Here is a 16,037-nt window from a genome sequence, read left to right as displayed (position 1 = left end):
TGTAATTGAATGTTCTACAAAAACTGTTTGTCTGTACTTTAATCAAAATTTTTGTAAGTTAAAATTACAAAATATGTTAGAATGAGTAATTATTTATTGTGACATCATCAGAATCCAAGCTGCAATTTTTTTGTCACAATGCACTTAAGTTTAATAGTGTCTTGCCCCGTATAGCACACTTTTCCTGTTAACAATGAAGTCATGCTAGTCATGTATCTAACTCCATTCTGAGGAAAATTTTTGAAATGAAGTCATGTGACTTATGGTCCATACTGGAAATTCATATATAATTAACCAGAGCCTTTTGCTCCTAAGCTTTCCATATCTGGTCTTGACTTTCATCTAATACTGTTCCCTAGATTAAGGAAGGACAGGACAGATTGACGGAAGACAGTGGAAATTTATATATCTAGTTTTTTCAAATTGCAGCCCAATGAAATAATTTAAATTTCTGGAACTGGGATGAAACCAAACCAAAGATTAAAATTCAATAAAAGTAAAATATTTTTGGTAAACTCCATTTTTAATAAAAACTCTTTATTTTTTTGCACTATATATTGATAGGGATAATTTTCTAATTGAAGCATCCAGCTCAATTAAGCATATTTAAAAGAAATTACAAAACCATATCATTGATTAATGTTACATTTAATTGATTTTAATTATTACATTTTAAATTGTTTTTAAATGATAAATCAATATCTTAAAAAAAATCTAAATCAGAAATTACAGGAAACATGCACACATCTAGTTTAATTTTCTCATAATATCATGAATAAGTATATGCATGTGCCTAAATGTGTTTGTGTTCATGTATGCCTGAAATCATATTTAAAAGTAAGAATATATACACTGAATGTTTTTTTGACAAATTATGAGTATGCTTTCTCAAGAATTTTTTGAAATTGTTTTCTAAGCAATATTAAATTTTATTGAAATGAAAGTTTTTAAACAATTTTGAAAGAATTATGTTGCAAAAAAAATGCTTAATTTGTATTTTTTAAGATTTTTTCTTTATAGATAATGCTAGATATTCTGAATCCACAGAAATGTGGTGACGTTCACTCATCCTTAAATGTATATTTTTAATCCTTGGTTTTTTTGATAATTTAACACAAATAATTATTACACAAATTTTAATATACTTGTATCAGTTGTTTAAGTAATTTATATGTTTTTTTTAGTTGTTTTATTTTTGGTTTTCAATTTTGAATATTATTCTTCAAGTCATCATTTTAGATATTCCATTCTGCCCTATTTGATTTACATATTGTATTTTTAATTGTTTTGGGCTTGTCACCTGAGAACTTTAAGACTGTTCTGCATGTTTTGCAAAGACATAGCCTCTAAAGAAAGGTCGTCTCATCATCTCTGCAGTGGAAGATCCTTGTGATTGAACATGGTGAAAGTGAAGACAGTTTGGTCTTTCTACATATTTTTTATTAATATAATTATTTATGGTTTAAGAATTTGCCTAATTTCAATTGAACAATCTCATTTTGAGAAATAACTTTATATTTTTATATTTGTTGAGAAATAATCTCATATACATGTGAAATCCAGAATTTATCGGAGTTTTTCTAAATTATTTCCCCTAATGACTCATAAAACAAAACCTCGGAGTTTGTGGGAAATATTTAACCCTTCCTATTAAAGGTAAATGTTCTCATGCGGTAAAACGTAAAGTTTACACTCACTGTCCAATTCTATCAATTGTTTTAGTCCCGATGACACTTTTACCCTCTAAACAATTGGTCTTATGACATAATTTCCCACTGCAAAATTATAAAAGCTGCTTCTTCCCCCCCTCTGGGGAGTATCTTTCGATCTGCCAGTCAGGCGTGCTTGTGGACGAGCCACGAATTAATTGTTTGTCGGAGTCACGAAAATTTGACCTAGTGCCTATCAAAAATTTGACCTAGTTATAATATTTGGATATTCCGTTGTTTACAGAACTTGCAAAGAGGTATGAAATCAGTATTGTAAACTCTCTCTCGGGCTCCCCCTACGCGGAATTGAGAGTTAGAATTGTACCTTAGAGATCTTAGAATTGTAATTAAATTTTTTGTTGACTTTAATAAACCTTTGTTTTGTTATAAATGGTGTCTTTACTCAACTGTTGGCCACACCTTATCGCCGGCTCCACTGCCTCCTCCACTCACGTAACACGTAACAAACATAATAGCCGTCCTTGACAAGTGAGTGGGTCAACGACCTGTTGCCAGAAGGAGTAGTCCAACTTCTTCCGACCTCCCCAGCGGCTCACATACATTATTTCTATTTAAAGCATTCACATGCTGAAATTTGCTAACTGAAATCAGAAAATGCAGACATTGCTAATACTTATTCATAATTCTTGTTATAAAAATGTATTATTATATCAGGTCAGTCCATAAGTTCATGCGTATTTTTATCTACAAAAAACGCAGCAAAAAATTTAGATTGAAATAAAATTTAATTAATAATGTATTCACCATTATTTTGTACAATTTCTTGCCATCTTGATGGTAGCTTTTTAATCCCGTCTTCGTAAAATGATTTCGGTTTTGAATCAAAATATTCAGAAATAGCCTTTTTTACATTGTCTCATCCTCAAAATTTTTCCCTTTTAAAAAATTCTGGAAACTGCGAAAAAGATGATAATCACTGGGAGCAATATCTGGCGAATATGGTGGATAGGTAAAATTTTCCAGTTGTAGTTTTCAAGTTTCTGTACAGTTATTTTTGAGAAATAATCCAAATTTTTGCAGCGTGTGGTCTGGCATTGTTATGCTGCAAGAGAACTTGCTTTCTGTTCACTAACAACGGTCGATTTTTTTCAATTTTTCATTTAAACGCTCTAATTGCTCACAATACATTTGAGTTGTAATTGTTTGATTAGGTTCTAACAGCTCAAAGTAAATTACACCTGACATATCCCACCAAACAGACAAAAGAATTTTTTTTGGATACAACCCACCATTTGCAGTCGGTTTTGGCTGCTTGTTGCCATCCATCCATTGTCTTTTTCTCGTCACATTATTATAGAGGATCCATTTTTCGTCTCCAGTAACCAGCCTACCAAGAAAAGGTTCTAAAGCAATATGGGATAAAAGAGACGTGCAAATGTTTACACGTTGTTGTCGGTTAGCCATTGACAGTTCATGTGGTATCCATTTTCCTAGCTGTGAAACTTTTCCGATTCGTTGTAGGTGTCTAAGAACAGTTCCGTGGGATGAATTTAAATGTTCCGCAATTTCATCAACTGTTAAAGAAGGGTCTGCTTCAACTAGTGCAGAGAGAGCATCATCATCAAAGTCAACGTGTCTTCCAGTACGAGCCTTATCCTCCACACTAAAATCATTGTTTCTAAATCTTTCAAACCACTTCTTCGCAGTCCTTGCACTAATTACAATTTGATTATGTACAATATTTATTTTTTTGGCTGCATTTGCAGCATTCTCACCACTTAAAAATAAAAAGTATAAAACATGTCTTTTGTATTCGTCGGCTACTTCCATTTTAACGAAAATAAACAACTGAAATGTTCACAACTCTGAATGAGATCCAATTTAACACTTCAGTGTAAAAATTATCACATTAGAGTGACATTTTTAACAGCAAAACAAGATTTTTCTCAAGGTCATAAAAATGCGCATGGACTTATGGACTGATCTGATAGAACTACTTTAATTTAATTTTTGAAAAGGTAATTAGTTCAATAACAAAATTAACAAATTTTTCCTGTGTGTCTTTAGTAATAAACATTTCTAGTAAAGAATGATTTTTTCCCCCTTATAACAAATGAAAAAAAAAAAGTTTATTGCTCTCATTTTGCTTACAAAAGAATTTGAACAATAAAGACAATGTGAATTTATATGAAATCCATCACACTCTAAAATAAAAGAAAAATATATGTGTATTCATTATGATCTTGAAAACTATAAAATGATTTTGTAAAATTTTTGAGATGCATATAATAAATATTACCGTATCATTTGTCATATTATCTTTGTGTAAAACACAATGATAGCGTGAAAAATGTAATGTGTTTAGTCATTACCACTATATTTTATAGCACGTGTGACACAATTTTTGATGAAAAAAATTTCCCTGCATCTTATGTAACTTCGATAGACTAATTAATTTCCCAAATGGACTTCAAAAGCCATAGATAATCTCTACTTAGCCCAACTCTTGAATAAAAATGTTATTGTTTAACTAGTTAAGTAATGCTGTATCAGTGTGTAGTTGGAACAAAGCTGCTTGCACCTTTATTTTCTAGATTATGAGGGAAAAAAGAAACAAAGAATCATTCGTTCCCAACAATATATTTGATTTCTATTGGATCATTTAAAGGTACAAATATAAGGTCAGACTAAGCCGTTAATTAATTGCTATGCCAACGTCTCACAAAATTCTGTCTATCACTATGAGCCTTAGACTTACAGATTGACTCCTGGTGATCTTTATTGTAACTCTTTAAAAATACTAAGTCAGTTATTTTTTTCACTCGACTCAATGTAACATAGGTAAGACCGATAGCTGTCTCTTTTTTCCCTATATCTATTTTGATTTTTGGAAGAGTTAATCCCTGTGATTTATGTATAGTCACCCTATGATTTATGCTAAGGTAAGGGGAAACTGTCTACAAGATCGCAATATACTGCCATCATTTGAAGAGCGTGTTATAGGGATTATTGGAAACAGATTACCGTAGATGAAAGATCCCTGATAGCTATCAAATTCCACTAAATAAACAGAGGAAGAGCTGGAGGGTGAGCATTAGGAGCATATATAATGTAGCATATAGTTCCTAGTGAACCATTGACGAGACCTCCTTGTACCCATAAGTTGACTCTCAGCATGATTCTGGCATTAACTGAGAAATTCAAAAACTTGGAGAGACCAAGAGCTGAGTCATCTTTGGACGAGGGCGGGGCAATATCTGGAGTGTTTTCAGATGCTATATAAGCAAGAGGGCATCCAGTTGACTGCAAGTAGTTTTCGTTGTTTTGTTTAACTTGCTCGTTTGTTGGATATAGCTCTACTGCTGTTTGAAACTGATCAAGTTCATCTCTGGATAAATAGGCTGGATTTCTTGTCGTCAGAATGTTCAGATCTATATCAGAGAAATCACCTGAAGCTAGATGTTGTAGCTAATTTTGTACTAATGATAGGAAGACAAAGGAGAGAATGGATCGTAAAGCCATCACTATTGATCACTGTTGCTCCATGTTTTAAAAAAGAAACTTTTTTAAACTTATTATTCTATAAAGATTCTTTATATTTGTTGTGTATCTAGTTAGCGATAACATTTATCTTTTAAAATTACTGTTTTAAGGCTTGTCATATTTTCCGACCACTAGATGACGCTTCTACATGTGCGTGCAGGAAGCGACTAACACTTGACTTCATGCATTCCTTGTCAACATTATAACTCTAGAATGAGTTGTCTGATTTTGTTGAAATTTTCTAGGACGACTCAACATCACTCAAGGATGAACTGATTAAAATTTCAACTCTCAGAAATGATCCATACTGAAGAAAACTGTGACCTTTGTTTTGACCCCTATCTCCAGTTCTACAAAAATGGATCATTTTTGAGAGTTGAAATTTTAATCAGTTCAGCCTTGAGCGATGATGAGTCGTCCTAGAAAATTTCATCAAGATCAGACAACTCATTCTAGAGTTATAATGTTGACAAGGAACACATGAAGTCAAGTATTAGTCGTCACTTCATTCCGACAATTACACATATTATTATTTTTGAATTATAATTTGACTTTATTTAATGAAAATATAGTAAAAAAAAATTTGTGGTCAAGTACCAAAGGCATGGGATGGCTTAAACTAAATACTTTTTTCTGAAGTATTCTGTGCTGAAATGGTGGAATAGTTTATATGCTGTAAATTACAGAATTTATATTCAGGTGAAAGAAAATGAGTTAATTTGTCCCAAATCTCTTGATTTGAACCAAAAACTTTGTTTTAAAATTCAAATAGCCAAATATTCAAACAAATTTATTAACAAATACAAAATATAGTCTATTATCACAAACTAATTATCATCAATTTAAGTGAATTTTTTCTGGCAAATCCTCAAGTGAATAATAATTGTGTTGGTAAGATTTTTCAAAAACTTTAACAATTCTAAATCCAGATTTATCATTTCCAAGTTGTGCACCAACAGCAGATGTTACAACCTCCTCCATATTTTTATAAAATCCTCCTGCATTTCTATGATAATGACCACAGAATATAGCAGAAACACCTAATATATAATTTAATATTTTTTAAGATATGATTTAGAATTCTAAAGTAACTAAATATAAAATAGCAAAACTAATTTTAAATAAAACACAAATACATAATTTGCAATTAACAACTGTTATAAATTGATTAATCAAATCTATGTTTACAACAGTTTTAATAAGTTATTCAAATTTTATAGCAATATTTTATAATGATTTTTTATCATCAAATATTGTCATAAAATTTATTCAAAGTTCATTAAAAGAACAGAATTCATACAAATAATTACATTTTTTGAAGTATCCTGTATTTTACAATTATATTGAAACTTTCAAATTGGATCCAAAATATTTAAATAGTTAATCTATCAGTTATAACTAATAGGAAAGTGAAAAGTTAATACACAGGAATTTTAATAAATATGCATATTGGTACAATAAAATAAATGTTTATATATATTTAAATAATTATTTCTAAAGATATTTACTGGTAAATACCATATACATACTAGTAATTTATAATACTGTTTTACTGTATATACATATACAATGACATACCTGCTTTTTTAAATTTATTCAACATTTTCATTCGTAAGTCCAAAGTTATATTGAAATACTCATCATCTTCATCACTTTCTTTTAAAAACCATGGAATATGTTGAAATATAAAAATATGATTATAATTTCCAGCAGTAGCTTCTAAAAGTTTCTCATCTAACCATTTATCATGTGCAGAAGCCAAATTCTTTACCTATTTAAAATATTTTATTCATAATTATTTTAAAATTTCAAAATAATTTAGTAGAAATGTCTTAATCACCTCAGATGGATCTTTATAAAACTGAGAATTCAAAACTATACACATTACACCACCACACCAGAATACAAAATAATCATCTCCAAATTTACTTTTATAGTCTTCAATGCTTTCGGAAGTTGGAGTATTTCCAACATCATGATTTCCACAAATGCATACTAAAGGAATACTTGAATCCAATTCTGCAAACACTTTTTTGAAATCTTGTTCTTGAGCAGTTCGTAAAGGAGTAACTATTGAAAATAAATACTATTGAAATTTATAACAAATATAAAAAGCAAAATTTTATTTTAATTAATGCAAAACAATACATAAATATGATTTAATCATCTTCCACACAGTCATTTGACCATAACACAATCACTTCAGATGTTATTTTATTTCAATTTTCTTTTTATTAGTTATTTTGTAGGTGTGTGTACAATACACCATACATGCAATTTCATATAAACTGTTCAATGAATAATCATGAATATAATAATATAATAATGTTGAGATTAGGGTTTCTCTAATAGGATAATCCTGGCTGTTTTTTTTAATCCAGGAAATTCTTCTCATCCTGGGAAATCCCACAAATTTCTTAAAAGGCCACTTGTTTCTTATTTTATGTTAAGGTTGAGGAAATCTTACAAATAGAAAGTATAATTAACTCATAAACTGTCAGAATACATTTGTATTTATTAATTTTAAGCCTGCTTATTAGTTTTTTAAATGTTTGATTGTTAAAGCATGTCACAGATTGTCAATAATCAATATGTAGCCTATTTGTGGCAAGACACTAAAAATTCTTTACTTATCAGAACCTGTAATATCTTGAATAATTGTGTTGATGCCGTCTTAATTTTTAACCATGCCCAGTAGCTTCAATAACTGCATTATGCCAGGTTGTGCAAATTGGGCAAGGATACAAACAAGTATGAAGTTTTTCTTTATATATAAATCTGATTATTAAAGCCAAACAAACTGCCAAATTATTGGGCTATAAGCTTGATGCTGTTATTAAAGCAGCCAAGGTAGACAAATCAAGAACACTAGTCAGTAAAAGTAGTACTGCAACGCATCTTGAAAACAAACTAGAAATCTTCCAGGTTACAGGTGAAAAACCATATAACATCTGTCTTCTCTTAAATGCATTAAAGCCAATTCCACCTACATCAATTGAATTGAAAAGGGCATTTTTGGTAGCAGAACTTTTCATTACTAAAATAAGAACCAGATTGAGTGATTGGAGTATTGACCATCTTTGCTTTTTAAAGTCTTATTATAAAAATTTACCATAATATTTTGTATTATGTTTTATTTAAAAAACAAAAATTTCCTTCTAAGTTAGAAGTTTGACCAAAGTTCATTTTATTCTTTACATTTTCAACTCAATTCAAAGGCATTTTTTTTTAGACAGTTTCCAAGAAACTTCAATAAATTTTTTATTTTTGAAAATTTCTACGTAATTCAAAGGTAACGTTTAATACATGTTTTACACAGGACGTATTAAATTACTTAAAATATGAAAAATAATTATATCATTTGATTTAGAGATTTATTTCATATCTCAAAAATAATTAATTATATCCCGGGATCCGGTTCACTTTTTCTCAAAATCCCGGGACAAGCAAATGACAAGGAAATAAGATACCCTAATTGAGACCAATTGTATAGCCCATGTATTCAAATGTCAAATGATAAAGATCTATAAGATTAATACTACAAAAACAAAGAATGTTCATTAATTTAAGGTTAAATGTTATTTTAAAATTACAGAAGATTAGATGAGATAAAAGAGGTAAAATACCACTTAGTAAACTGGAATGATATAATAAACACTTCAATCAAAAGCCTTAAATGGTATTCCAGTATGATTTAATTCAAAAAAAAAAATTTTCGACTGTTTTTGATCTGCAATTGGGAATCATTTTCAGGTCTGTATATTTCTTTTGGAACCACAATTAACTTTTTATTTACTGTTACTTTTATTTCTATTATATATATATATATATTATTTCAAGAATTTCTTTCATTTATTTTTCAAAAAATGTCATTGCATTGTTTTGATTTAATCATTTCATCATTGAATATACAAACCTGAAGATTATCTCCAAATGCAGATTGAAAACATTAGTTGAAAAAATCTTTTTTTTTGAATTAAACTTTACTGGAATAAAATTTAAGGCTTTTTGATTGAAATGTTTATTAGATGAGATAGTTCGTATTCCAATATACATCATCTCTTCTCAAAGAATATAGAAAATTCTGTAGATGACTAAGAATATAGAAAATTCTGTAGAATGACTAAGCATTGAAAAAATTTTTGGCCAGAAAACATAAAAAAGTATAGCAAATACATATGCTATGAATATGTCAATCCAATATTTTGTACAAATAATAAAATTACAATATTAAAATAAATGTACTTGTAATAAAATGTAAAAAATCAATAATGAATCATCATCCAGTAAATTAAAAGAATGCAATGTTTATTAATGTTAAATAAAAATGGTCAAAATGACCGACTAACTTATGCTACTTTAGTTACATCCCATTACCGAGTGTGATCTCATATGATTAGAATGACTAAACATAAGTATATTCTACAAATTTATTTTCTAAAATTTATTATTAAAAAAGTTATAATTTATAATTACAAGTCAAAAGAAGCAAGTATTCAAAATTATAATCAAGTTAGTAATAAGAAAAACTGGTACACATTTAATTCTTTTCAGATAAAATATAGTTTTGAAATCTCGGATGAAATAATATGCATGCAATAGTATTATTCATAATATTTATAAACTTATACTTGCACGGAAAAGCATCGATTAAATCTCCACAAACAATGAAAAATTTCGGCTTCGGATTCATTTTATTTACGGCAGAAATTGCTTTTTTCGTCAATTCAATTTCTTTATCCCAACGAGGATCACTTTTTTTTTCAATATAAGATTCTATCATGCCAAATTGCGTATCGGCAGCTTGAACGAAATAAAAAGGACCTTCCCAAGAGCTTCCTTTTTCTATTAAAAGAAAAGTATGTAACTTTACTATTATACAATTTTAATTCAAAAATAATTTTAAATTATAACTAAATGTTTTTTTTTTTACCTTTCTCCAAGCCTTCGTACACTTTGTTTTTTGCTCTAATTTTAAAATTTATATCTGTATATGCTCTAGAATCCATTTTCAGTATTTTAAATCTGAAAATTTAAAATGGTTTAATATAAGCAATTATTTTTAAAATAAAGTTTTTGTACAAAAATTTAATAATTGAGTTCTAACACTGAATTTGATATAAACACACTGGATCTTATGAGCATTATTTCTGCATTATATATGTTTCAATTTTATTTACAATTTATTTACTTAATTTCTTTATAATTCTATATCCAAACGAACATCTTCATTATAAATTTACAGTAAAATTTACAGTATATTTTACAATTGCATTTATTTTAAATGTCGTACTTGACTACCAGAACACACAGTCACGTGTTCTTTTTACTGCATAACTTAGGAATTCAATTTGAATTTTAATTCGAAGACGACACGTTTAAATTGTTTGATATTTATATTTTTGTAAACTCTATTCATTATTTCTACAATTTTGTTCTACTCACTTCGGGGCAAATTTCGATATTCTAAACAACATTCGCTGTATACATCATTCGGAACATCGATAATCTCTCAGTCACAGACAGATAATACAATATTAACAATATTAGTAATCTCGTCGACAAAAACTTTTCAAACTTTCCACAAGAAGCCGATTTCTCATTTCGCTTTGTACCCTTTAAATTACGCATTAACTCCGTTAAGTTAATTTAAGGATCCGGAAACGTTCGTCAAAATAAATATGTTAAGAAGCTCGCTTTGTTTTTATTGTGTTTTTAAATACGTATTTTACAGTTTTCCTAACTAAACAAATAATTTTTGATTAAAAAACAATTAGGTTGCCCATACGTCCCGTTTTTTATGTTACAACCCGGCCGTTCCCGGGCCATCTCGCCCTTTCAGTAAATAATATCATTTTTTTTTTTTTTTTGGTAATTTGGGAATATTCTTTTATTCTTTTTAAGGGCAAGTATCTTAAAAAAGGGCAAGTACCTTAAAAAATCAAAACCGCTAGCTGATTCTAGAGATGGACAGTGTGAGAAAATTAAAATAAAGAATTTTCATTCGCCGTCGCTGTCTTTGTTCTCGTGTTAATTAGCAGTGGACAGGGCACCCGAAATTAACATAATCTACCGAGCTGGGGAAACTGAAATCGAACAGGGACGATCCTTCCCTAAGAATTTTCCTGGGGTTTCTTCTCCGGTTTTATCGGATCCTGTCCTTCACCAACTGGCCGCCCTCGTGGGCATGAACAAACCCAAGATGATTTTTTTTTTAAAAACTCTTTCCGCTCTGTGGGCACTAAGAAGGCCTCTTTTATCAAACCCATTATGGGTTCAGCTAGGTGGTGAGGGACGAAGCCCGGTATATCCGAACGGACCGCCACCTAAAAATTTCTGAGGTTTTTTTCCCACCCGTCAGGATTCAATCTCGGAAGTAGGCTGCCACCTCGACAGCTCGGCCATCCGGCCGTCATCAAGATGGGTATGGCCACTAAGTGTACTTTAGTGATATAATTTGAAGTGGGGGGAAAGATGAGAGATTTCATAGAAGAATATGGAATAAAAGGAAAATTTTAATTCATTGACAACATGGCCGAGCTGTCAAGATGGCACCTTACCGCTCTGGGGGCCCCGGGATCGAATCCAGACGGGTCAAAAAAACCTCTAGGGGTGGTCCGCCTGGATATGCTCGGGCCCCGTCCCTTACCATCAGGCCGGCCCATTGTGGGCCTAGCCGAACCCATAATGGGCTTGCTAAAGGAGCCCTCTTAGTGTCCACAGGGTGGAAAGAGTTTAAATAGCTTCTACGTCATAGGAAGGTGACAGGAAATAGAATGGCGTCACCTGACCTGCCACAGGGGTTTCTGCGGTCACGTGTCCTGTCACAAACAAGTTTTTTTGTTTACAACATTTCTTGCTATTATATTTGGTAAATTAATTAACAAAATTAAATAAAAATGTAATAAATTACAGAAAGCGATGAATAACAAATATATAAGAACGTATTTTACTACAAAAACTAACAAAATAATATAAATAATTTACATTTATTAGGGCAAATAAATTTAATTAATTGTAATATTTTTTTAATTACGTAATCTGACAAAACACATTGTTAAATCTTAGAAACATTTCCGCAAGTATTAATACAATACAACAATTACACTGTAATTTAAATTTACATTGTAATCTAAACATGACCCATTCTATCCAAGTAGTATATTTATTTAAAAAATCAAAAATGACGAATTTATTTGAAAATCGAAAACGAATAACAAATAACTATGTAAAATAACAGACGACGACGATGGCGTGTTCTGCTTATATAGTTCTCAAGAAAAATAAAATTTAAAACCCCGGCGCATAAATGGGCCGGCGCGGATATGTTCCGGGAAGAGTTTAAACTAGCGTAAAAAAAAAAAAAAAACAATCATCATAAAACATGAAAAGTATAATAAAAATATGAAATAAACTATATAACTTTGTAATATAACAAAAATTAGCAAAAAAATTAAAGTGACAGAGAGGAAAAAAAACATTTACTTCAATACTAAACATGATACACTTCTATCTGAGCTAGACGGCCGGATGGCCGAGCGGTAAAGGTGGCAGCCTACCGCTCTGGGGGACCCGGGATCGAATCCGAACGGGTCGAATAATCCCCAGGAATTTTTCGGGGGGTGGTCCGTTCGGATATGTCGGGCCCCGTCCCTCACCACCCGGTCGCCCCATTGTGGGCCTGGCCGAACCCATAATGGGCCTACTAAAAGAGGCCCTCTTAGTGCCCACAGGGCGGAAAGAGTTAAAAAAAAAACTTCTATCTGAGCAGTACGTTTATTTAAAAAATCTAAAGCAACAAATTTATTTAAAAATAAAATCCAAAAAGTATACTACGATGTAGAATAAAAACAGAAGAAAACATACTCAAAGATGCAACACTCACAAATGACACATGCAGAAAATGTCACATCATGCCAGAAACTATATAACACATCACCTCTGGTTGCAAGCTCTTGGCACAGACAGATTATTTACACAGACATAATTAAGTAACAAATATAATACACCAAGAGCTTGCAAAGAAACACAAATTAGTAGACATCCACGAACCATACTACAAATACATTCCACAGACAGTATTGGAAAACAACACGCACAAAATGTACTACGACAGAGCCATAATCACAGATAAAACAATTTACAACAACAGACCAGACATCACACTCATTGACAAACACAATAAAATCACATACATTATAGACATATATCCATTCCAAACACTCACAATATACAAAATGCATGCACTGAAAAAATTAGCAAGTACACAGAACTCGCCCAGGAAATAAGACATCTGTGGAGGATGGATAGGGTGCTTATTGTACCTGTTGTTCTCTCCTCTACAGGTGTCATACCACACACACTACACAAAAGCCTGGGCATATTACAATTGAATAGAAACTCATACATCACACTACAGAAGGCCACTATATTGAATGCATGTCATATTGTGAGAAAATTCCTGAATACAGACACACACACTGATACACTTCTTTAATTTCTGTTTTGGTTACTATGCCTTGACTTTGGTCCGGCATAGTACACAGCCACCGGTGTTAACCGAGTATATCTCACTTAACCCAACATAATAATAATAATTAGCGCGGAGCCCAAACGGTTAGGAGTTGAAAGTTGAAATTCGGTACATAGTTAGGGTACATCACGAAATCGCACACTAAGAAGGAATTTTTTGAAATCCCTCCCCACGGGGGAGAGGGACAGAATTAAGTCTTAACACTTCAATCAACGATGGAAGTGTTACGTAACAATGGAAGTGTGAAGAGAAAGCGACGTGCAAGACGCAAATGCAGTTTTTTTTTCGTTTTTGCGGGAAATCGAACATATTTTTAACCTATCTAAAAATTCTGTAATTAGTCTGGAAACAGGGAGGACCCAATTCTTGCATTCTGCGAAAACGGGTAAGGTTGACTATAACGTAATAATCTTAATATTCGCTAAAACGGTTAGGAGTTGAAAGTTGAAATTTGGTACACAGTTAGGGTACCAGATTTAAGTACCAAAGTGTTAAGTAACAATGGAGGACGAGAGAAAGCGACGTGCAAGATTTACGGGCGCTTGAAAAAAAAAAAGAAAAAAGAAAAAAAGCAATATGTTGGAACATATTCGATTTTCAAATTTAAACAGATTAGTCCGGTTTCTCTCGACCTTTCTTCTTTATGATATTCGATGAAAATCGAAGAATAAAATTAGAACACGTCGTGAAAATCGAACAATATTAGAACATTCGATTTTCAAATTCGACCTTTCTTTAGAAATACTTAGTTCGTTGAAGAAATTACTCTTTTTCTTTTGTGACTATAACGTAATAATCTTAATCTTCGCTATCGTTACTTTTGCCCGAGCAACGCCGGGCCTACCTGCTAGTATGTATGTATATATATATATATATAAATTCTGTAGGCACTTCATATCACTTGCTAAAAAATTGAATAATTTCTGGATTAAAATCGTCTGTTTCTTTATATTATGAGTAAATGCTTAAATAATCATCATTTTAATAAAATACGTCATAATTTTAACCACAAACAAAAAAAATGAAGTTTAAGCCGATCGTCTACGCGCCATTCTAGACGTAGAAAACGCCATTATCGACCGTATAGAATTGCCAGATGGAGGCGCTCGTCCGTCCGCCGTTCACGTTTTGGGCTGAATACATGCGCCTCAACCTATTAACAATTTTTTTTAAATACATTTTTACACCCACGTAGTTAGCCGTAAATAGATGTTATCTACAAATGGTCTTCATAACAAAGCACACTGCTGTTATGAATCAGTTGGGAATTAATGCTCTATTACAGTGTTTCTCAAACTTTTTTGTCTGGTGGCACACTGAAATTACTAAACAAAAGTCACGGCACACCTATTATTATTATTATTATTTTATTTTATTTTTTTTGTTTTTTACGGTTAGTAAAGATATGAAGGATGAAAAGTCTTTGAAAAAAAAATAAAAGTTTTTTAAAGTAAGTAAGTTTATTTCCAAACAACACAAAAACATTCAAAACAAAAGTTATTATTATAAAGGTATCTGGTGATAAAATGAGCTCTCAATTTTTTATGATTTACTAGTGCTAATTGATTCCTTAGCTTTGCTACCAGTAACCACTTCTTGATCATTAGAATCTTCACGTTTTCTTTTTTTAATGAAAAAATTATTCATGATATTGAACAACATAATTAACTTCAATATTTTATTATAAAATTTAATTACAAGTTAATAATTTATTTTTTCGTGTTGTAAAGAAGAAAAATATTTTTATATGATGCTTTTTCGTTATTGTCTGAACATATAACAATAATAAAAACAATTACTGCATTCAACGCATTTATATTGCATTTCTACTCGCTGCAGGAACAGAACAGACAACTAGTAACTAGTTCGTTTTTTTTTCTAGTATTTACGTATCGCCAATTACCGAGTCAATGAGACAAGTGGCGACGTAACAAGATTAGTAGAAAAAAACCAATATTCATTTTTTTTATAATTGTTTTAATTATTTATTTAATTTAATACTTTAATTCCATTATTTTAAGTTATTTTAATTTAATTATTTAAAAATTTCGCGGCAACCTTGTGGCGTACTTGCGGCACCCCAAGGTGCCGCGGCACCCGCTTTGAGAACCACTGCTCTATTAGAACGTGGGTCTTTTTTTTTTTTTTAACTCTTTCCACCCTGTGGGCACTAAGAGGGCCTCTTTTAGTAGGCCCATTATGGGTTCGGCCAGGCCCACAATGGGGCGACCGGGTGGTGAGGGACGGGGCCCGACATATCCAAACGGACCACCCCCCGAAAAATTCCTGGG

The 16,037-nt window shown here is 31.3% G+C and overlaps 1 protein-coding gene across 1 annotated transcript; it reads right to left on the bottom strand.

The window, feature by feature from the left end:
• Positions 1–5,984: 5,984 nt before the first annotated feature.
• Positions 5,985–10,883, bottom strand: LOC136975172 (serine/threonine-protein phosphatase CPPED1-like). Its single transcript, XM_067270210.1, has 6 exons — positions 10,659–10,883; positions 10,147–10,238; positions 9,849–10,058; positions 7,054–7,283; positions 6,792–6,984; positions 5,985–6,253 (listed from the first exon to the last, which is right to left on the bottom strand). Exons 1-6 carry the CDS (start codon positions 10,688–10,690, stop codon positions 6,051–6,053), a joined length of 960 nt encoding a protein of 319 aa, XP_067126311.1. The 5' UTR covers positions 10,691–10,883; the 3' UTR covers positions 5,985–6,050.
• Between the last annotated feature and the right edge of the window lie 5,154 nt (positions 10,884–16,037).

The sequence above is a fragment of the Centruroides vittatus genome, unplaced genomic scaffold (assembly GCF_030686945.1).
Source record: "Centruroides vittatus isolate TY-2023 unplaced genomic scaffold, ASM3068694v2 contig_364, whole genome shotgun sequence".
NCBI classification, from domain to species: Eukaryota; Metazoa; Arthropoda; class Arachnida; order Scorpiones; family Buthidae; genus Centruroides; species Centruroides vittatus.
Note: the sequence above shows the minus strand (reverse complement) of the source record. Positions and strands in the feature narration are given on the sequence as shown.

Excerpts from the sequence above, each read along its gene's own strand:
- LOC136975172 (XM_067270210.1), bottom strand. The coding sequence starts at position 10,690 with ATGTTGTTTAGAATATCGAAATTTGCCCCGAA. Across the intron at positions 7,284-9,848 it reads TTTAATCGATGCTTTTCCGT|TTACTCCTTTACGAACTGCT; the intron begins GCAAGTATAAGT and ends TATTTTCAATAG. Across the intron at positions 6,985-7,053 it reads TTTATAAAGATCCATCTGAG|GTAAAGAATTTGGCTTCTGC; the intron begins GTGATTAAGACA and ends TATTTTAAATAG.